At 60.3% G+C, this 21,746-nt stretch overlaps 1 protein-coding gene across 7 annotated transcripts; it reads left to right on the forward strand.

Moving 5' to 3' along the window:
- The first annotated feature begins 9,271 nt into the window (after positions 1 to 9,271).
- CMKLR1 (chemerin chemokine-like receptor 1) lies at positions 9,272 to 21,226 on the forward strand. Of its 7 annotated transcripts, none has more exons than XM_083804157.1 (4): positions 9,272 to 9,901; positions 13,832 to 14,041; positions 19,139 to 19,215; positions 19,358 to 21,226. In XM_083804157.1, exon 4 carries the CDS (start codon positions 19,409 to 19,411, stop codon positions 20,492 to 20,494), a length of 1,086 nt encoding a protein of 361 aa, XP_083660283.1. In that variant the 5' UTR covers positions 9,272 to 9,901; positions 13,832 to 14,041; positions 19,139 to 19,215; positions 19,358 to 19,408; the 3' UTR covers positions 20,495 to 21,226. The 7 variants fall into 7 exon arrangements, with proteins under 7 accessions (XP_083660283.1, XP_083660281.1, XP_083660285.1 ...); XM_083804155.1 differs by lacking the exon at positions 9,272 to 9,901 and adding an exon at positions 11,622 to 12,063; XM_083804159.1 differs by lacking the exons at positions 9,272 to 9,901; positions 13,832 to 14,041 and adding an exon at positions 11,622 to 12,063.
- Positions 21,227 to 21,746: the final 520 nt, after the last annotated feature.

Below are 21,746 nucleotides of genomic sequence, written 5' to 3' on the forward strand. Positions count from 1 at the left end.
TTAAATCCAGGTTTGAAGCCGTGAGGCTTTGCAAATCTGCATCTCCGTGGGCAGCATCGCTCGCTTTTGGCCCGCAGTGGGGCTGAAATTTCCCCCTCGGGCTCATGAAAGCCCTCCCGGTGTGGAGCCCCTGGCCGAGGGCTGCCCGCTGCAACGCTGCTCGCAGCTGCCAAACGGGAGGCGTGGGGACGTGGAAATCAGCACAGCAAGGAAGAAAAAAAACCCCGTGATCTAAAGCAAGCGAGCAAAATCTCGTTTTCTCCTTGGACTTCTGAGGGCCGAGCAGCAAACAAACAATTATTTCCCCGCGACTTGGCTGGGTAGCTCTATAACTCCGGAGTGACAGGGGAGCGGCGAGCTGCTGGCTGATGGATAACCAGGGTGATGGCGGGGCCGGCGATCTGCTGGCATGGAGCACTCCCTCGGCCCGGCACACCATAAATCAGCCCAGCGGGGAGGGAAAGACCTCCCCACGCTGGGGACGGAGGGACACATCCTGCTGAGCCCCAGCACCCCTCGTGGGACCCAAGGCGTGGTGCCTGGAGCAGGTTCCTTGCCGCGTTTCCACCCGCCGTGGCGCACGGTGTTATGTGCTGTAAAATTGGTTGTGTTGTTGTAAATTGCATTTTGGCTGGGGTTTGTACAAGGAGTGCTGCTAAGTATAAATAAAAGGCAATTGTTCTTCCTTTCTTTCAAGCATAGCTTTAATTTTTCCCTAATCCCTTGGCACAGAAATTCAAATCCCGTTCTTTTGTGGGGAAAGAAGACGCTGCTCGCCCTGCCTCTCCCAGCAGTCATTTTATAAAATTAGAGATAAGCTGAGCGGTTCCAGTGAGCTTGCTAATGGCGGGAAGGGACTCAGGCTCGGGGCCTGGGGAATTCGATTGTGCTCCCTAAATTCCCTCTGCAGCAGCTGCCTTTATTTGCAGTCCCTCCTGGCACAGCAGTGCCAACCTCCCCAAGCCCGGAGGGCGCTCGCCGGCGTCGTTAGTGGGCATAGAACCAGCACTGGCAGCTTGGATGCGAGAGGTCAGGGTGAGGGCTCATGGTGGGAGATAGATCGGGGTGGGAGGTCGGGGTGGGGGCTCAGGGTGGGCACAAGCAGGGCTCTGAGAGCCCCAGGGACGGCCCCAGCCCCCCCGCGTGCCCAGCAGCAGCCTGTTGCAATTGTAATTTCCATGGAAAATCAGGAAAAGCCCTCCCAGCCCAACTGGCTTTTTTCCACTATTCCATCAAAGTTCAAGTCAGTCCTGTGCCTAATCACCTTGTAAATATTACTGCAGGTTTGTTTTTTTTTTTTTTTTTTCCTTTTGTAGACCGAGCACGCCGCGTTAGCAAGCGGAAGGAGAGGCGCATTGCGGGCGTCAGCTCCAGCAAGGAGGCAGGATGGCACCGATTCTGCTTCAGCTCCTTCAGCTCTTGGCTGAGCACCCTCCTGGTGTTCGCATGGCCAGAGCTGGCACAGGGCAGAGGTGCTGAGCTCACACGGCCACCAGCACGGTGCAGGGGGCTCGAGGAGGGCTCAGGAGTCCTCCCGTGGCCGTGGGGCTGGCTGGCCGGGGGGGATTCAGCTCCTCGCCCAGCAGAAGCTCCCTTCCCATTCCAATTTTGATTTTCCCAACGAGGCCCTGAGGTTGGGCAGCTCTTGGCTCCTGGAGACCTCGGAGAAGCTGTGCTATTTCTTGTTTTTCAGCTTAAAATAGCCTGGAATCGGCCCTTCGTATTTCCTGCAGTCTGCTCGGCTTTCCAAACCTAAGCGAGAGCCACAACAATGCGAGCAGGAATCAGAAGCCTTCGCAAGCCCTAGATTGAAGCCGGCGTGTGCTTTATGGTCCTGCGACAGCTAATGCAGGAGTTGTTCCCCCGATAAGTATTATGCTGGCTCACAATAAAAGCCGCATCAGATCGGGGCTTTTGGCAGGACTCGTTTTATAGCGGTTATTAAAGGCTGAAGTGAGCTGCTTGGGGACGGGCCCCCGGGCGCATCAGTAAATGGAGAAGGCAGAGGATCAAATAAAATGAAGCATGTTTGGGGGCACTGAAAACCATCTTTAGCAAGAGCTCAGCATTATTATTATTTTCAGCCTGATGTTGTTTTCTGCCTAAGTAATGCCGGGGAAGCGTCTTGAATGGCTTCCTAATTTGTGAGGGTCCCAAAGGCACAACGTTCGGAAGGAATTGGATTAACACTTATGAAAAATAAATTACAGGCTGAGTGCTCGTTAGATGATTTTGAATTAATTTATTGATCTGAGGCTGGAGTGTTAGAAAATAGAGGGGAAAAACAACCGGCGGCGCTCCGTGCCCAAACACGCGACCCTATTAGAGGCGGCCGAGCGGTGACTTGCGTGGATTCGAGGTGCTCGCCGTGCTGCGTGGGATGGCACCGGGGGGGATCGGCACCACGGGGGCTTCACAGAGCCCAGAGAGCCCCCGGGGGGCTTCCCTGCCCCGGCCCCACCAGGAGCCAACGTTCCCTGGGGCTGAGCTTCTGGGGGGGCTTGCAGGGCAGATCCGGCACGCTTTGGCCCTGCGTTGAGCTGGGGCGAGTAGGTCCCCAGGGTCCCTTCCAACCACAATTAGCGTGTGGCTGAGAAGAGCTCTGGCAACGTGCTTCTGCCCAGCTCGAGCTCCAGCTTTCCTTTCCCTGTTGACCACAGCACGCAGAAGCAAGTGTTGGCTGAGCAACAGAGAGCAAACCACCAAAAGGCATGCGAGCAGGGCTGACTTGAACTTGGACATTATTTTTTTTTGCCAAATATTAGTGGAAACTGTAACAGGCGGTTGCCATTTAATGTGATTTTTTTGATTTTTTTTTATCCTTCCTTTCTCCGCCCGAACAGGCTGTGCCCTCCCTCGGGGTGCTCTCTGGTTACCGCGGGCCTGATACAGCAAAAGAAGTTTGTGAAAGCTGGAAACTTGGCAAACTTGTGCAGCGTAAAGAGAAACTAGTGTTCCTCTGAAAGGCTGAAAGCAAATACATCCCAGAACTGACAGCCCATTAAAACCAAAGATAAGAGCGGCCCTGGGTGCCTCTCTGCTGGCAGCCGCCTGGCTTCCCATACTTACTTGATAACGTGACGGCTGGTGCAGCAGGCACCGACATCTAAAAATAAAAAAGGGAGCTGCTCCTTCGGGCTCTCTGTTAATCAGGTTTGGGGGAAAATGGTACATCCTGCAGTCTCGCTAAATCAGGCTCCTTTTTTTGTTAATGCGAAGTGCAATTTGCAGGGCCGTGCTGTATGAAGAGCGGCCGTAGCGAGGCACCTAGCTGGAGGCACACCGTGGGTTTCCCCGCGTGTCCTGCCGGGGCTCTTACTGGTGTTGCTGGTCCTGCTGGTGGTGAGGTTTTGGTCCCACCACGTTGGTTTGGGTCCCGGCTCGGTGCCCCCCTTGCCGTGGCTCTGCTTGGAGCACCCTTTCCAGGCCAGCGATGCTCACCCAGCAGCACACCGTCTTACTGGTCTGAACTGGGAGCAGGACGCAGGCACTGGCACCACGGGGACGCCCCCAGGGTCGCCTCATCCCATGGTGGGCAGCACCTCGGACACGTCCCGCTCTGCCCTGACAGCAGCCTTAAATCCTCCTGGAAGAGGGGGAAGGAGAAATAACCCGGTGCTGAGCAGCTGGCCGTAAATCGGGGTGCGAGGAAGGCGAGCGGTGGTGCTGGGGCTGTTCTGGGCACAGTTTGAGCCCAGTGGGGTCCAGACACAGCCAGGGACGGGCAGGAGGCACCCCCTGGGCATGCAGGAGAGGGGGGGTCCTGAGCAGCTCCGCACATTAAAGGCTGCTCTACATCTAATGAAACAAGAGCCTCAAGGCTGCCATTAATTAACAAATTAGCTCATCAAGAGTGTCCCTAATTTGTCGAATACAAAGCTGCCCTATTAATTAAACAAGAGCACGGGGTTTAATTTGCCCAGCAAAATCGCACGTTTAATTGATAAGCGACTCGTTTAGAGGGCTGCTCCCGAAACTTTCCCAGCCCTGGCTCTGAGCGCTACCTGCCCTCCCCAACTATTTCCATGCGCCCCCAAAAACTCTTCGTACATTTTTTCAAATCAGCAAACGATCAGAAAGCCCGACGCGAAGCCCTCAAAGGACCAAAAGGAGAGAAATCCAGCTCTAAATGCACCTCTTTGGAGGCCAGAGCTCGCTGATAATTAGCGAGGATTAAAAGGATTGGGGCAAATTCAGTGCAGGGGTGCGGTAGGACGAGGTCTCCCCGCGCAGCTGGGGCCGGCAGCCCCACTCTCTCCAGCTTCACCAGTCTTTTTTTTATTATTATTATTTTTTTCTCAAAGCACCGGAGGAGAATAGGAAGCGCGGGGGTTCTCCGGAGCGTAATATATGGAGCAATTTGAATTCGGGAGCAGGCAATTTGAAATCTTATTAAATTTCCTTCTCTTCTTTTATTGCGCGAGCGTGGTCGGGCCGTTTCCGAGGGAGCTGGAGATTAAGGGACGACGTGAGAAGGGCTGAGGCCAGGGCTGCCCCCACCACTGGATCCCAGCCCCCGGGGGCTGCCCCTGTCCCCCCGTCCCCCTCGTCCCACTCCTGCACCTCACAGGGTGGAAACCTCTTCCATGCCAGCAGCTCCACGAACCCATAAATCTCTGAAATCCACCCAAACGGGAGGCAGATCCCGCCTGATCATTTCGTTTTCTGTTGCTAGCGAGTGCCGGAATATTAATAATCTTTTGGTGTAAAATTACCGCATTTTATAATTCCGTTATGTCTCCGTGTCACGGGACATAAAGCAGAGGCGAGCCTAATTAAATTAGCACCAATTAAACTGCCGGCCCCTCCAGCACAGCCTGGTGGGGATGGGGAGGATCCGAATCACTCAGCTCCGACCTCCTTCCGTCAGAAACACAGCCCAGGCGCAGCCCACCTGAGATCCACTCGCCCAGAGGAAATATTTGAAACGGGCTCGACGCAGCGGCACGGCAGCAGGATTTTTGGCAAAGCGGGCGGCGCTGGGTGCCGGGGGGGCTGGGCACCAAAACCCGGCGATACGGCAAGGGGGTGGCGTGCTCGTTGTTTTGCTATGAAGCTGCCCGGACAGAAGAACGGGGATGAATTCACTCGCGCCGGTTGTTTTTAAGGTCCATAATCAATAGGGAAGACGTCAGCGCGGAGGCAAGCGGTGCCTCCATGAGGCCGGGAGGGTTTCGGTGCTATTTTAAAGCGAGGTCCCCGAAGGCACCCGGCTGCAGGTATTTCTGTTCATGCAGGCTCAGCAGAGCTGGTCTCCCCAGTCCCCCGGGGGCACGAGGGACGGTGCCGGCGGCGCTGGCCCCAGCGCTGTCCCCGCTTCGGCTCCTGCCCTGCGGTGCCGCTGCTGCCTGCGTCCCTGCCCGGGGCTGCTTATTTCGAGACACCTTTTGATGCGATCCGTTTCTAAAATGCGATTTGCCGTGAGTTTCCTGCAGGATGTGGAGAGGCTGGGAGGGAAAACCTCCCTGCGCTGAGCCGTTGTCGCCCACCTGCATGGAAACCCCAGCGGCAAGAAGAGCACCGATGGCAGAAGGAGATGAAGAGCCGCAGCGTGGCCGTGGCACGGAGCTGCTCAATGCTGGCTACAGCCCCAAAAGCGCTGCCCGTTAGCTGGTCCTGGGTGCTCGGTGGCTGCTGTGCATGGGGAAAGCCCCGCAGGGGGACGTGGAGGTGCTGAGCACTGTGGGCTGGCGGGGGGGGAGCCTTTCCGCCACCCTTCCAGGCAGCCGTGAGCCCCAGCCGTAAAATCATACAGGGGGGCTTCCCTTTTCTGCCCCAGCTGACGATGGGAACAGAGGCTGCGGCTCATGTATTTATTATTCACCAGCAGGATTTGACACCTGTTATCCCGAGGGCTGAGGGTAGGGCCCTTTCTTCCAAGGTTAAAAAAAAAAAAAAAAGAAAAAGAAAAAAAGAGAGCTATTGGAAGTAATGTAAATAGGCAGTTTGTGCTCCCGGTGCTCCGGCAGCTATCGCCAGCTCGGTTTGGCGGTGTATGCATTATTTATGAGATACCATTAATACGCAAATCAGCACCACTTGATTGCCCCCCCCCCCGGCACGCTGCCAAGGCCAGCAGGCCTCATCTGGGTGCCCAGCACCCTCACCCTGCCTCGTCCCACCCCTCCCCGGGCGATGGGCCGAGCGCCTCCACTTCTCTCCCCCTCCTCCATCTCCCCCCCCCCATTTCCCTCCCGCGCTCCCCTGATGCTTTTTCGCCCTCTGGTCCCTGGAGACCTCCAAAGGGCCCGACAGCCGGGCCGTGCACCGAGACGTTTCCGTCCTGCAGGCCGCGAGAGCGGACCTCGATTCGTCCCGCCACGGGGACCCGCGCTGCTCGCTCTCCTGAGCCGCATTTTGCAACAGGGGCTGCGACGCACAAACCTCGTTTGTTCCCTGGCAGGAGGAGCTCAGGGCCCGATTAACACCGTGCTCCGTCAGCGTGGTCCCTCTTGCTCCCGATTAACGGGGTGGCACCGCCGGCAGGTCCCGGCTGCCGTCACGAGAAGAGGCAGGGAGGTTTTCCGCGCTGCCGGCAGTGCGTTTCCCAGGAATTCGTCGCCATCGAGCGAACGCCGCGGTTTCCCACCTGGCGGAGGGCGCCTGGGCTGCAAGGCTCGTAGCGGGGAAACAAGAATAGAAAATAGGAGCAAAAAGCTGTTGGATGTTAGAGCAGGCTCAGAGCAGTCCAGACAGGTGATCCTAGAGCCTCAGGCCAAGCTGGCACCGGGATGCTCCACTCCAGCCACCTCCTTTTGCCACTGGTACCCATGCGAAAAGCCAAGGTGGGCGCACATCTCCTCTCCTCGCTCTCCTCGGCGGCACGGGCGTTGTGCTTTGTGTCGGAGCCACGCCGTGCACCTGGGTGCTGCCTGTCCTACACCCTGCTCGCCCCGCAGCAAACATCTCGCCCCGCTCCGCGGCTCGGTGCCGCGATCAGGCGGAGATTTACGGCTGCCATCAAGGAAGGCGAGGGGCTGCGCTCCCTCCAAAGTCCCCCATGGGTTAGATTAGGCTGTCTGCGAGAAAACTTAATTGATTCTTTAGGTTAAAGCCTTTTCATCTGCGCAGACAAACCGAGGCATTAATTCTGTATAATGTGACACGGAACATTTGCATGCGGCTCTCCGGCGCAGCTTTTGCTCCCTGTGCTCCCTTTTGGGCTCTGATTTGTTTTCTTTCCAAGGCAAATTCTGGATCTGGCTTCCATCAACAGCACTAATTAATCCCCTTCTAGATACTCCAACATTTATTATCGTTTTTTAAATAATTTTCAGATAATGCGTGGATCTAGGAAGCGGGGGCAGCTGCCCAGGGCAGGATTGCACCCCGTGTTCCCACCATGGTCAAGGAGTGGATCTGGGTGGCCAGGGCCACGCTTGGACCTGGCAGAGGAATAAATCCCGGTGCCTGCACCGTATGGGTGGAATTCAGGCTGTCGGCCCGCTTGTCCCTTGCTGTGGTCCCGGTGGACAGGATGATGGATGGAGCAGGTGAAATGCCCACAGGAGACCAGGAAAAGCTGCCCATGGTGGCTCAGCAGGGCTGGGAGGTGCTGCGGGATCCCTGCTGGGACACAGCAGGAGCAGGGAGCCCCACGGGCACCGGGGAGCAGAGCGGTGGGAAGCCCGGCGATGGGTGCGGGCACCCCGGGCACGGCACTCCAGAAATAGCCCCGTGGCTGGCACAGCCCCAGCGGGAATATTTTTATTATTTTTTTTTTATTTTTATTTTTATCACCCGGGCAGGGGCCGACCCGTGCCCAGGGCTCGGGAAGAAATGAGCCCGAAAATGGCACCGCCGCTGGGAGCTGGCAGCGGGGCCGAGGCTTCCCGAAACCAAACGGCATCCGTGCCTCTTCCCGGCAGCTGGAGATGGGGAATGCGATGGGGACCTGCTGGTGCTGGACGAGCTCCGAAATGCCCCTGTCTGCAGAGCCCTGCTTGGGGGGGCCCTCGGTGGCGCTCCCCCCTTCGCCTTGCAGCGAGCCCACAACAGAAAGCGGTTGCCCAGAAATTATTGCAAGGAAAACTGGATTTAAAAAAAAATAAGATTCCTAAAGGGGAAGGTATTATTGACATTATTTGTAAAGTTCAGAGCCCTTTGGTGTTATTCAGATAAATCCAGCTGGCGGCTTAATAATTGGGTTCTTCCCGAGGGTCTTAGGGTATCGGCCGCGTCACGTCACTGCTCCTCGCTTTGCTGTGAGATGACCAAAACACATCTATACCTGCCTGAATCCCCTCGTTCTGTAAACCCAGGTCTTGCATGTTTTTTGTTATTTGTTTGTTTGTTTTCTGGGATGCACATGGGAAAACTGCCTGGGGAAAACTGTTTTGGGACCGTACATCCCCTCAGTGAGGGGCCCGGTAACACCTTCAGTCCCCGTGTACGGGAAACTGCCGGGTGGGTTTTATCCCAGATTTGTAGTGAAGTTCCGAGGAGGAAAAGTAATTTTATCGTCCCCATTAATCTTGCACAAAGAAACATGTGGGGAGGGTCCCAGGGGAAATTCGGGTGAATTGGCTGAGGCATTGGGAGCTCACCAGTAACCCTCGGAGGGACGCCGCAGTCGGCAGCGGCCTGGATGTGGCATCAGCAACGGGGGCTAAAGGTGGGATTCAGTCCCCCAAAAACCGTTCAAACCATTTCCCAAGCCTTGCTTTCCCGGTGCTTCCCAGTCCTGCCCCAGTGCCCGTGTCCATGGCTGGTGCTTCCCGAAACGTCCCGCTGCGACGGCCGCCCCAGCTCGCGGGGAGCTGCCAGCGTCTGCCCGTCCTCCTCCAACCCCTCGGTGCAAAAAGAACCGAGCCTATTTTCCCTTTAATTAACAAAAATCCAACTAGAACCGCCCTCGGCCCCTGGCACAGGCGCTCGCTTTCTGCCGCAAGCGGTTTTAATCACGCGTTCTTTTAATTTTGCTCAGGCTGTAAAATAAATGGGGACTTTGAAGAGTGGGGGCTCGCAGCGGCTGTGCTGGAGGCAGCCCCGGGGGTGCTGAAACCCCAACCTGGAGGAGAGACCCCCTGAACGTTCCCCTGGGAGGCTGAAACAGAGCGGGCAAGGGGCAAAAGCAGAGCAGGGTGGGTGGAAGACTTCATTAAATGTCAGCTAACGGAGGGCTGGGGCAGTGCACGTCTGGAACAGAGGCACGGAGCTGAGCACCAGGGCTCGGGGTGCTCTATCCGCTTCATGTCTTGCTTGAACCACCCTGTAATTCCCACGGGGGGGCTTAACGAGCACCCCGAGCCTCTAACGAGGGGCTGGTGCAGAGAGCTGCCTCTGTCCGTAAATCCCCGGTGGGTGATGTCCTGTCCATCACCTGCCAGAGGGGCTACGGGGTGAGGAACGAGGATAATGCAGAAATGGATGTCCTGTGCTGGGGCTTGGAGCCAGAACAAAGTCCCCGTGCCCGGCAATCCCTCGTCCCCGTGCAGGGAGCTGTAAATGGCACCTGGCAGCCCCCGCACAAAGCAGGACCGCCGATAAATCACCCAGCACGGGCACGTCCATTGCCGCCGTGCCGTCCCAGGGAGCTGCCATCCCACGGCACCCCCAGATAACTGAGCCGTGGGTAAATCCACGGGGATTTGGCCTCCCGGGGGCTTTGCTTGTGCCTGTGATCCCCCTCGCCCTGAGCGCGACTCCAGCGCCGGGCAGGGTCCGCCTGGAGCCCTGCCGGGCTTCCCTGCTGCCTTGCTATTTATAAGCCGCGCGTTGCACAAGCCTGGGACTGTGTTTTTTTTTTTTTTTTTTTTCCGTGGTTGTAGCAAATCAGCGAAACGTGGAAAGCGAGCAGTCTCTCCGACATCCTGTATGCGGGCTTCTTTATTTTTGCAAGGAGTTTTCGCTTCCACTCGGACGCGGCGGGGATGGGAAGCGTGGCGCGTCACCGCCGCAGGTCCCGGGGCGAGCTCCTGGCCGTTACGCGTGGGAAGTGCGGGGAGAGGTTTTGGGGATCCCCGCGGGGATGTCGGGGGGCTGCCGAGCTGCTGGGGGTCGGCGTGCAGGCGCAGAGGCACCGGCTGAGCCTTGCTGGCTCCGGAGAAGGCTGCAGGAGGGATAAGAGGCTGATCGCTCACGGCGCTTGGAGCAGCTCAGCCCCGGGCGCGTGCTGTGGCTGTTTCCCACCTCTCCTGGTCCAGGCCCCCGACACGAGCAGGGCTGAGGGGGCTGAGGGCGAAGTTTGGCCCCGGCTGGGAGCTGAGAGCATCGTCAGGGCCAAACGGGAAAAAAACGGGAAATCAGAGGGGGAGCTCTGCGTGGTGCCCCCCCACCTAAAACCAGCCCCGGTGTTGGGGGGCTCTGTGCTGCTTTTCTGCCCAGGGCGAGGGACAGTGCTGCTGGATCACGCAGAAAGCCCCCGGGGGCAGGGGAAGCCTCCTGCCGCTCTCCCAGGTCGCTGACAGCGGCAGCTCGGAGGTGACTCAGGCCCGTTCCCACCGTCCGGCACGGCCGGGGGGGTTCCTCGAGGCTGTAAGCCGTGGCAGCCCCCGTAACACCGCGGCGTTTCCGCAGGCCTGCCTGTCCTTCCCCAGCCCCTCGCCGGCTGCGTTTCGCTGAGCGAGCGGCGCTGCGGTGCTGGGAAGCCCCAAACCGCAGAGCAAGCACCGGGGGGCCTCTGCTTTACCCCCGCGTCAGCGTGACTTTGCCCCGTGTCAGCGTGGGTTTGTTTTTTTTTTTTTTAACCTTCGCGGTTCTGCTAAGCACAGGGGATAACCGCGTGTGAGCCGGATCCCATCCTGCCTCCTGCCTGCCCGTGGGAATTGCAGGTGCCCGGGAGAGGACCCGGAGGCAGGGGGACGTGCTGGTCCTGGGGGGGGGGGTGCATCGCTGGGGTCCTGATCCCAGGGGGAAGGCGTGCACCCCGGGGTGCTGCCCATCACCTTCTGTGCACCCGCAGAGGCAGCCTCCACCCTGCCTGCTCCCAGGGCACCCCTCAAGTTCAATCTGATGATAAATCCCATTTTTTTTTGGGGGGGGGGGGGATGCGTATGGCTGCTTGATGAAGGAACCCACCGGTGGCTAATTCGGAGACGTGAGAGCTGCCGGGGGGGGGGGCACGAGGAGAGCATCCCCAGGCGTGTCCCTGCCCGGAGGGCTCAGGGCAGGAGGTGACACCACTGAATTTTTCCCGAAGCGGCCGTTTTTTGTAAGCGTGGGACAACCGGGGCCATCCCTGGCACGCGAAGCGCCGGGCGCCGAGCCTCTCCGGAGCGGTGTGGGGGCCGCGGGGAGGAAGGGGGGGATCTGCTCGGTGCCACATCAAGAGCGGGGTTATTGGAACCTCCTGGGCCGCGGGGGCGTGCTGCGAGGCTCAGCCTCGCCGAGGCAGGGACAGCCCCGGAAAACCGCGCAGCCTCCGCCCGGCTGGCAGCGGGGCCAGGCTCGCAGGTGAACCCCCCCCCCATTTCGCCTTGCTATGCAGTGTGCCCCCCCCCCCCCCCCAGGAAAGGCACCACTGAGGGGCTGCTTGGAAGCAGCTGCTGAGCCCCGGGGGTAATAAAAGCCCTGGGATGAACCAGCCCCAGCAGCGGCGGCGGCGTTTGGGAGCCAGATTTCGCCAGGGGAAGTGACTCAACGTCTTGGAAGGAGTTGGGGGCGGCGGGGAGGGTGGGGGGGGGACCTGGGGTGGGGAGGGGGCAGCTGGCAGCCTCCTGGCCCCGCCGGGGCCCCCCCGGTCCCGCCCGGCATCTCCCCGCAGCCCCCGAGCTTCGTTAGGACCACGAGGGCTCGGCCGGAGGGGGGGGGCCAGGAAAGGGGTCCCCACGGGAAGCAGCACGCTGCTTCCGAGCGCTGGCTCACCGCAGGATCCCCGCCAGCTTTCCCACCCTCTCCCAGCTGTTGCTCGCGGAGCAAAGCGCTGCCAGAAACACCCCGAGGATGCTGCTGCGGCTGCTTCCCCCTCCCCTTCCCCTTAAAACCGGGCTGGGAGCGGCACCGTGCCCCGCGACACGCGTGGCCCGGCACCGCCAGCATCCTCTGGCCTCCTCTTCCTCGCTCCCACCCGCCGCCTTCATCCTCCCCGGCCCGCGGCAGAGGGAGAGCGCGGCACCGCTCCAGGTATTGGGAAGAGGGGGAAGAGAGGAGCAGCCCCTGCTGAGCCCCCCCAGCCCCGTCCCCTGCGGACCCCTCGGGGCTGGGGGGCTCCTTCCCAACCAAGCCTCCCGGTGCTGTCCCCACGGGCAGGCGGTGGCCGAGCTGGTGTCCCCCTGCGGCGCGAGTGCCGGCACCGTGGGGCGGTGGCGGGGTCGCTGGAGGGGGGCTGCGGTGGGGAATTGGGGTCTCGGGCCACGGGAGAGGTTAGGACAGGTCCTGCTGGCATGGAAATGGGGCTGCGGTGGAGGACCGGGACAGCACCAGCCCGTGCGCCCCCCCCCCCCCGCACCAGGACCAAGTTTCACTTTATTTATTTATTTTTACTGCTTCTGGGTGCGAATTGTGCTCGCTGCTGCTCTGGGCACTGCGCTGCCCAAGCACCTTGGGGTGCCCAAGGGGCCGTGCTCCACCGGGCTCTGCCTCGCCACCGTCACCCCGAGGGTCCTGCCAGCCCCCGGCCGGGGACGGTTCCAGTGCAGCGCCAGCACGGTGGCCACAAGCCGCTCACGGTGCCGGACCCCCCCCCTGCCCAGGCGCTTTGCAGGGGCCTCGCCTCTCTTCTCCTTTCTCCGGCCGGGCGCCGCCGATCCGGGCGCATCAGCAATTTTCCTCCTGATTCAGCCGCGGGGCGGTTTTGTAACCCGGCGTTGTGCAAAGCCGGGATCGCGGCAGGGCCCCAATTCCTCTTTTTAGCCCCTGCCGTGCGACCCCCTCCCGGGCCACTTGGGGTCGGGGGGGGGGAGTAAATCGCCACCTGCGTGGGACATCGCGGAGCCCTGGCTGCCCCCGGAGGTGTCACTTCTCGTTGGGCACCGCCTGCTGTCCCAGGTCACACACTTGCGGTGGCTTTGCAGTTCTGCACCCGTTTCTGGATGGTTTCACGAGCCCCAGTGACCCCCCCCCCCCCCAAAGCCGTGGAGCTGCTGGGGGGGGGGGGGGGGCCGGCAATGGGGAAGCCCCATTTTTCCCAGGCATGGCACCACCACCCCCCCCCGCCTCCTCGCACCTCCGCTCATCCCGGAGCAATTCGGGACAGGCTGATCCGCTCCCGGGAGCGCGCCGCCGGATCCGGCCCCCCCCTCGGTGCGTGGGTCACAGCTGGACGAGCAGCTGGGGACAGCCAGGACCTGGCCAGCGCGGTGCTGGGGGCGGCGCGGAGCAGCAGGGGGGGGACGAGTTCCCCTTCCGCCACGCACCCCGGGGGCGTCGGGGGCCGACACGTGCCTGGCCCCGTGGCTGCAATGCTCACGTGCCGCGCCGTGACTCTGCTGCGTGTCCTCGGGGCAGCGCTGGCCACGGATGTTGCTCTGCGTGGAGCCAAAGCACCCTTTGGCTTCCTTGCTGGCGGGGTGTCCCCCGTCCACCCTGAGTAACATTTTTGGGCTGTCCCCTTCCTCCATGCCCACTGCTCTGGGGGCGAAGGGGAGCGGCTCAGCGGACAGCCCGGGTGCGGATGCCCCAGCCCAGCCCACGGGGACCCTTTGGTGCCGCTTGCCGGGAGCACCAAGCCCACGGCTGTGAGCCACCGAGGGATGCCCAAATCCTGCCCGAGGGGTCCCACGAGGGGCAGCGGCACCCGGGGGTGGGCACGGCACGGGGGGGAGCTGGGCTGCGCACGAGAGCCTCTAAACAAGGGTCTGCGTCCCCACATCCTGCCGCGGAGCATCGCTTCCTCCTTCCCAGGCACGGGCCAGCTCCGTGCCAAGGCAACGTCTGTTCTGCTGTGCCACAGGCTGAGGTTTTGCTCATTCTCCCGTCGGCAAGACGTGCGTGTCCTCCTCGGGATGAGAAAGCTCAGCAATATCCACGGCCCCGGCCGCTCGCGGTGAAGTGACAAAAGCCCAGGGCTGCTGGCAGGATCCTAGCGGGGCTGTAGCAGGGAGATGTAACCCAGCCTCTGCGTGTGCAAAACCCCGGGGACTTAGCGAGCTGGGAGCTTCAGGTAAATACCGCCGGGTTTTTATATCCATCAGGTGGTGCCCATGCCGGGAGCGGAGCAATATTCGGGGTGCGGGGAGGGTTTTGCTGGAGCCAGCAGAAAATCTTTCCTTTCTCAAGGGCAACGCAGCCAGCCGAGGCTTTTCTCCTCCCTGTTATTATCAAGTGGGTTTGGGGTTTGGCTTGGCAGAGGGTGGCGGTGACCTCCGGGGTCCCAATGCGTGCCGTGTGTTGGGGTCCTGGAGGTCACCGCCACCCTCATTTTTTGTGCTTTTCCATTAAAAACAAAAACATTTAAAAAAAAAAGTTTTTTAGAAAAGACATTTGCACCCTGCACGTCAGCAAGGAGCGTTACATGTGGGAAAGCTGCGTGGAGGGGCTCAAGCAAGGGGCTGATGGATGTAATTTGGGGAAGGGGGGATCTTAAAGCGTCCCCTTGGGGGGGACAAGGAGAACGGGGTGCTTCGCTTTGCTGCTGTGCACTGGGGAGGTGCTCCTGTGCGTCGGGGGCTTTCAGGGTGCCCCCCTCCTGCTCCGGGGAGCAAGCCGGGCAAGGGAGCTGTGCTCTGCCTGACCCTGAAAGCCCCCCCAGCCCAGCACGGCCACGTCTGTCTGTCTGGCAGCAGGAGGGACAGACCGTTTCCTTTTCTTGGTTTCCTTCCTCTGTTCACCCTTGAAATCCCGAGCGGTTGGGAGCAGGGGCGCGAGCAGCTGGGGCAGCTCCGCAGGTGCCGTGCGAGCCTCGGCAGGGTGTCCCCAAGTCCACGCCGGCTTCGTCCCCAAACAGCCCCGGTGATGCACGGGGCACCGTGGGCAAGCCCTGCAGCCCTCATGTGGGATGCAAATCCCCCGCCTTTACACCATTTCACGCCCTATTGCCCCCGCGTGGGCTGACGCTGGGACCGTGGGGACGCGGCGCCGCGGCCGCCGCCACGGCTGTGCCGTGCAGCTGGGCTGCTGGCACCGTGCCGGGGAGCCGGGGAGCTGCGACGTGCGGGGAATGGGGAGATGTGCCCCGAGGGACGGGAGCTGCAGGGTGTGGGGAGATGTGCCCCGAGGGGTGGGTGCCTCTCACATCGCCCAGCTTGCAGCCCTCGCCCTCTGGCCCGCACCCAAGGCCGGGTGCTGCTGCGTCCCGCGGGGCTGGAGGGAGCCGGGGTCCCCCGCGGTGCTCTGCCTGCAGCAAAAGGGATTTTTATTGGCCTTTTTACTGCCTGCTAAATGCCAGGAGGGCCTAGGATTAATAGCAGCCTACGTATATAAAAATATATAGATAAAAGAAAGACTAGGAGAGATCTTTTATTATCTCGGAAGCAGCTCAAGCAGCGCAGGAGCATAAACTGCCCTTTTTAAAGCAAATCTTTGCCCGTGCCATTGCAAGCTTTCTGCTTTCTCTCTGTAACACTGAGCCCTTCATGAGAACAGCGGGAGGGGGGAGCGATGGGCCAGGGCCGTGCCCCCCCCCCGGGGCACCTCGCAGCATCCCCAGCGCTTTGTGCAGGGCAGGCTGCCTCTCCTCGCCCGGCTCCTGCAGCACCTTCACCCCGGGGTGAGCATCGCGTTGGGCGGCCAGGCACCCGCTTCTGGCCGGAGCGGGGTGCCTTTGCTGTCGGGGTGACCCCGCACTCTGCCCGGGTCCCCGTGCCACAGCCGGGGGCAGCTCACGGAGACCTGACCCGTCCCGTCCCGACCCAGCCCGCGCAGCTCTGCCCAGATAAACACTGACTCATGCTGTTATTCTGTCCCACCCTGGGCACAGCCGGCTTTTTAAGGCTGCCTTTTCCAGTTATTCCTTTTTTTTTTCCCCTGCTCGCACGGCCGGGGAGGGAGCCTCGGCACGGGGCCCTGTGCGGGCAGGAGCCGGGGGTCCCGGTGGAGCGGGGCAGGGGTGCTCGCAGCAGGGATGCACCCGAGCACCGTGGATGCAGGTAGGGCTCGGGCAGGGCTCGGTGCCTCAGTTTCCCCTCTGGGAGCTCCCTGTGTCCCCTTCCTTGGCCTCAGGGGCTGCTGCTCCTGCTGATGCCCAGCAGCCGGGGATGGCTGTGCCGTGCTGGGGCTGGGGTGCTCGGGGGGGGCTGCAGCACGGGGGTCTCCCCCAAGGACCCACGGTGATGCTATGGGGACGGGAGGTGATGCTGCGGGGATTTTGTGGGGCTGAGGGTGCCCCGCTGAGACGCCAGGAAGTTTTTCTGCATGCACCTAATCTAAAAATAGGGTTTGAGCTTGTGGTTCCTGGCTGGCTCCTGTGTCACCTCCCTCTGGGGGTTTAGCAGTGGCATGGTCTGAGCTCTCTATTTCTGAGCATTTTGTCGGTGTCCAACTTGCACCCAGGATGAGGAACCCTTCCCGGGGCATCCTCTGGGAGCATTGCACTGGGATGTCATACAATCCCTCTCCGTGCCAGAGCTGTTGCCATGGCAATTGCCAGCTAAAAGAAATGTGAATTGGAGCTGGGCACCCAGAGATGCTTTCCCGTTCCTTCCCTCGTTCCTCGCCCCCCTGGGCACTGGCAGTGCCCTGCACGGGTCTGGGAGCTGCCGGGAGGAAATGCAGGGCTCGTGGGGACCGCCGTGGGGCAGGTGCAGGGTGATGTTGGAGCTGCTTCTTCGCCCCCGACCCACGTTGGGTCCGGCTCCCCGGGGACGCGGGGACGTCCCTTGCAGCTCAGCACCGGTCGCCGCGCGGCTGCCGTGGGCCGGGGAGCGAGGGCAGCGGGGGGAAAGGCTGATTCCAGGCTGGTTTCCATCCCGCATCCAGCAGCTGAAAATCATTTGTGAGCATCCCGCGGCGAGAGGCAGCCCCGCGGTGGGATCCGGCCGCGCTCCCCCTTCTCCAGTCACATCCGTCCTCCGGCCGCGGAAACGCTTTCGCCCAGAAAAGCTGGATTTGAACATTTCTGCTCTTCCCTCCGCTTCCTGTTGCCGTCCCAAGAACAACAGCCCTGACCTCATCCTCGCCGTGCGCCCGGGGACGCCGGCGGCCCCTGGGGGGATCCCAGCCCGGTGCTGAGCTCAGCCCCCGGGGTCCCCGGAGCGGCGCAGCTGTGTGGATCACGGGGAGGGCGGCTGCGTGCTGGCGGGCTATTTTGGGTAGATCCTGTGCTGGTTTCTGGTGAGGTAGGAGGACAGAGATGAATAGGGAACAGGGAGTTACATGGTTTTGGCTCAAGCGAGGTATTTGCAGCCCAGAAGGAACATTGAAACGCTCTCATGGTTGCGTGGGGGTTTTTGCTCAGATGGAGTCTGCGGGTTTTCTTGCAGTGAGGCACGAAGACCGTTCACACGGCCACCCCTCGGGCTCTGCCTTTTCGGGGCGGGAGGACAGGTAGGAATTTGCTGGCCGACTTTTCCGGCTGCGTTGGTCTCCAGCTCCCACCCCCGGTGCACGGAGCCAGCAGCCAGGCTCCCGCTGGCGGAGCGCATTTCTGCGTCGGGGTAACGCTGACGTCGAGAGGGCAGGGGATGACGAGTGTGGGAGGAAGCAGGATTTGTGCAAAATGGAGAAAAAAAATGAGCTTTGATGCCTCGGAGGCCAGGCTGGCAGGAGTGGGACTGGGTGACCCTCGCTGACCTGGCACGGGCAGGATGCTTGCCATGCACCCGCTGCCGCGGGGACTGTATTCAGGGCACGTTTCCATGCCAGGGCTCTCGCTGCTGCACCTGGGGGGGGCTGGGGGGCTTCCTTCCCATCATCGGCCTCGTACCTCTGCCTTAGAAACGTTAAAACCCAGTAAAAGGGAAAGAGGGCGGGGAGGGTCAAAATAAACAGACAATTCCAATAAATAATCCATTAAACACAGCTCTGAAATGTCAAGCTGAATGTCATTGCACTCGCCGGGCTCAGGGACTATAAAATAACAGCGAAGAGCAGCTTTTACGTTAAAAATGGATGAGTGGGCACAACCGGGGGGCCTGCACTGCCCGGGTCCCCCCAGGGGGAGGAACGGGGTCACGGCTGGGAGCAGCGGGGGAATTGGGGTCCAGCGGATCCCTGCTGCAGGGGGCAGAGCTGTGCCACCAGCGGGGGACACACGTGCCACCTGCCTTTGGGACGGCGCTGCTGTGGGAGCCGCTGGGCCATGAAGGTGGCGGCTGGCACGGCTCATTACCCGGGAGCACTACCAGTCAGCGGCACCGCCGCCGGTTCTGCTGATCCTGTTACTTCCCCTGGGTCATCAGCTTTAATTCCTCCTTTCGGCCATCAAGGGTTTGCTGGGGCGAGGCTGTTCCAGCTCAAGCTCGAGGGCGAGTTTTGCACTAGAGCTGCATTAATTGTTGCTGGGAGCAGCCCCAGCAGCACCTCCAGCCCAGGCACGTCTCCAGAGCCACTTCCCTGGTCACTGAACCCACGTTGGATGCGGGACAAGCGATGCCCTTCGGGGTGTGCACCCATGGGCTCTGCACCACTCAGGGAATTGTCCCCTGGGCACCTCTCCGGTGAGCTCGGCGCAGGACGAAGCAAAGGGGTTGAGCTGCATCACTCCTGGAGGGGTTTTAGCATCCTCCTGGCCTCAAAATCCTTGGGGGGGGGGGGGGGGCGTGGATGGGACCTCCGAAAGCTGCTCCTGCCCTCGGCTCACCCAGGGCTCCTGGGCTCGAGGCCCTGCTCCCCAAACCACCGTGTCCCCGATGGGAGTGGCAGTGAGGGAAGGAAGGGGCAGAGAGCAGCGGGGCCGCACGGGAAGGAACCTCAGGAAAAGCCCAGGGAGAAACAATAGCTTATCGTACAAACACACCGCGGGCTTCAGAGCCGTGCCGGCAGGGAGGGTGATGCTCGGTGCGGTGGGAACTTTGAGCTGAAACTCCCTGAACGCAGCAGCGTGCAGCCGGGTTCGACACAGAGCCCTCTTCTTCCCAAAAGGACGAGCTCAGGTATGATGTCTGGGGCTGGGACTTGCCCTGCGCTCGTCCCCCTCGCCAGCTTGGCTTTAACCCACTGCAGGAGCCCGGCTTTTGATTATGGCAAAAGGCACTCTGTGCGCTCACAATCAGCGTTTTAAAACACCCAGGGCACTGGTTTAATCAGAGAAATAACTCTATTTGAGTCCAGCCACCTCATGCATGTTCATGGATTTAATTCTTTAATTCTGCTTCCTCCCCAGCCTCATCCGCCCGAGGGCGAACAGATTTTGTCTGATCCGAGCCGTGATATTGCAGCTCTGAACAGAAGCAGGTGCAGGTGAGGAGGGAGCTGCTGGTCCTGGCTCCCCGAGCACCCCGTTGTTCCCAGCAGGAGAGGTCTGTGCAGGGACAGCAGCGGGGCCACCTCGGGGCTCCCCTGGCCATGCCATTTGATCTAACCCCATGTGTTTGCTCATCAGGAACCACCCCAAGAGGCTGTCACTGACCTGGCAGCGATCCGTGCACCGATAATGGCGCTCTCCAATCTGTCCGATTACTCCGACGACCTTGATAACTACAACGACTACCTGGATTACACCTACGACGAGTCGAGCAGCGTGTGGACCAGCCCATCCCACGACCCGAAGGACATCGCCAGGATCCTCTCCGTCGTCATCTACAGCGTGTCCTGCGTGCTGGGCATCCTGGGGAATGGCCTCGTCATTGCCATCATAACCCTGAAGATGAAGAGGTCGGTCAACGCCATCTGGTTCCTCAACCTGGCCGTCGCCGACTTCCTCTTCAACATCTTCCTGCCCATAAACATCGCCTACACGGCCATGCGGTACAACTGGATCTTTGGGACAGTCATGTGCAAGCTGAACTCTTTCCTCCTCATCCTCAACATGTACACCAGCGTCCTCCTGCTCACCACCATCAGCTTCGATCGCTACGTGTCGGTGGTTTTTCCCGTCTGGTCCCAAAACCATCGATCAACCAACCTGGCCTATTTGGTCTGCCTCATCATCTGGACCGTCGGCATCATTATGAGCTGCCCGTCTCTTGTCTTCCGAGACACGGCACAAGCCCGCAACTCTGTGATTTGTTTTAGCAACTTTTCCCTCTCCAGGAACAAGTCTTACCAAGCCCTGGCACTAATGAGGCACCGGACGGTGAACATCACCAGGTTCCTTGCAGGGTACATCCTTCCCATCACCATCATCACCTTCTGCTACGTCGCCATCGTCTTCAACCTGCGGCGAAACCGCCTTGCCAAGTCCAAAAAGCCCTTCAAGATCATTGTCACCATTATAATCACCTTCTTCCTCTGCTGGAGTCCCTACCACCTGCTGAACCTCCTGGAGACAGAGCCTGACATGGTCTCGCGCTCCGTGTTCGAGATCGGCATCCCCATAACCACGGCGCTGGCGGCCTCCAACAGCTGCATGAACCCCGTCCTCTACGTCTTCATGGGCCAGGACTTCAAGAAGTTTAAGGTGACCATCCTTTCCAGACTGGTGAATGCCCTCAGCGAGGAGACAGGCCACTCCAGCATCGTCCACAGGAGCTTCTCCAAGATGTCTTCGATGACCGAGAAGGAGACGACAGTCCTCTAGGGTGCTTGGGGGAGGGCCGCAGTCCTCCAGCCTTGCCCACGCCCACCACGAGGGTGGTGACCACCCTTGCAGCGGCCACTGGTGTGGGATGAGCACGGTCTGGTGTTGTCCTACAACATATTCTTTGACTGGTCGTGCTGCCGGGCGGATGCCAGGCACTGGGGACCCCTGCTTTGTGCTGCCCGATTGCCCCGAGCTGTCCCAGCTATTTAAAAAAACACTGCAGGACATTTTTATCTATCGTGTCACCGCATGGCCCGTGACCCCCGGCCAGGGCACCGCTCCGTTTTCAGAGACGTTTTCAGCTCGGAGGAGACGTCAGCACTGGGCTGTGCTGGTGCCCACGCGTGGACAGACCGGAGGCCACGCGTGACGCTTGGGCCCGAGATGTTGAGGGCTGAGTTACGGGTGCTCGGCGAGGAGCCCACGTGCTGGACAGACTCGTGACAAAGGGGAAAAAAAAAGCAAAAAGGGGGGAAAATAGCTGGATTCCTTGGCGGGGGACGTGTCTGAGGACTGCCCGGCTGCCCGGAGGGGTGGCTGGGTGGGCACCGCTGCAGACAACCAGTGGCACTCTTCCTACGCCTCGTGTATGCATATAGATCCTTATTTTAACGTTCTACGGTGTATCGGTACTAGCACAACTTGTTTTTAACTGTGATGTGAGCACTCTGTACCCGGCAGAGGCACCAGAATAAACACAGTGCCCACCGAGCGTTGTGGGACACCCGCGCAGCCCTGGTGAGGAAGGTCTGTCCGTGCCCCAGTCTGCCCAGCACAGCGGTGCCACTGGGTTAATGGGATGGGGCTGGAAGTGGTGCAGGGTCCAGGAGGGCGTACATCCCACAGGGCCCTGGGATGCGCCTCCCTAAGAGGGTTTGGCTCTCCCTAACCAGAGGAGCCAGGCAACCAGCATGGCTTTTTGGCCAGGGGCCACCTGCCAGGGTGGGGGATTCTCACCAAATGGGAGAAAATAAGGGGAAAAAAAATCATTTGAAGTTTTCTTTGAAAAAAAAGACCCTTTGCCTCAGAGCCCTGTGCCTTTTGCACACTTGGATGCTGGGTCTGTGAGTCCTGGTGGGTCCTTGCAGAGCGTCCCGGTAAAGGATGGCCGAGCAGCACCTCAATCCAATTTCACGCACAGTTAATTTGGGAGATAATTCATGGTCTGGGCTTCTTGACGGTGACAAACGGGTGACACCAGTGTCGCTCTTATTTATGGGTTGATTTCTCCATGTCACCCCCATTGCCT

Source organism: Anser anser (assembly GCF_964211835.1).
Source record: "Anser anser genome assembly, chromosome: 18".
Taxonomy (NCBI): Eukaryota; Metazoa; Chordata; class Aves; order Anseriformes; family Anatidae; genus Anser; species Anser anser.

Coding starts and splice junctions, on each gene's coding strand:
- CMKLR1 (XM_083804157.1), top strand. CDS start 19,409: ATGGCGCTCTCCAATCTGTCCGATTACTCCGACGACCTTGATAACTAC.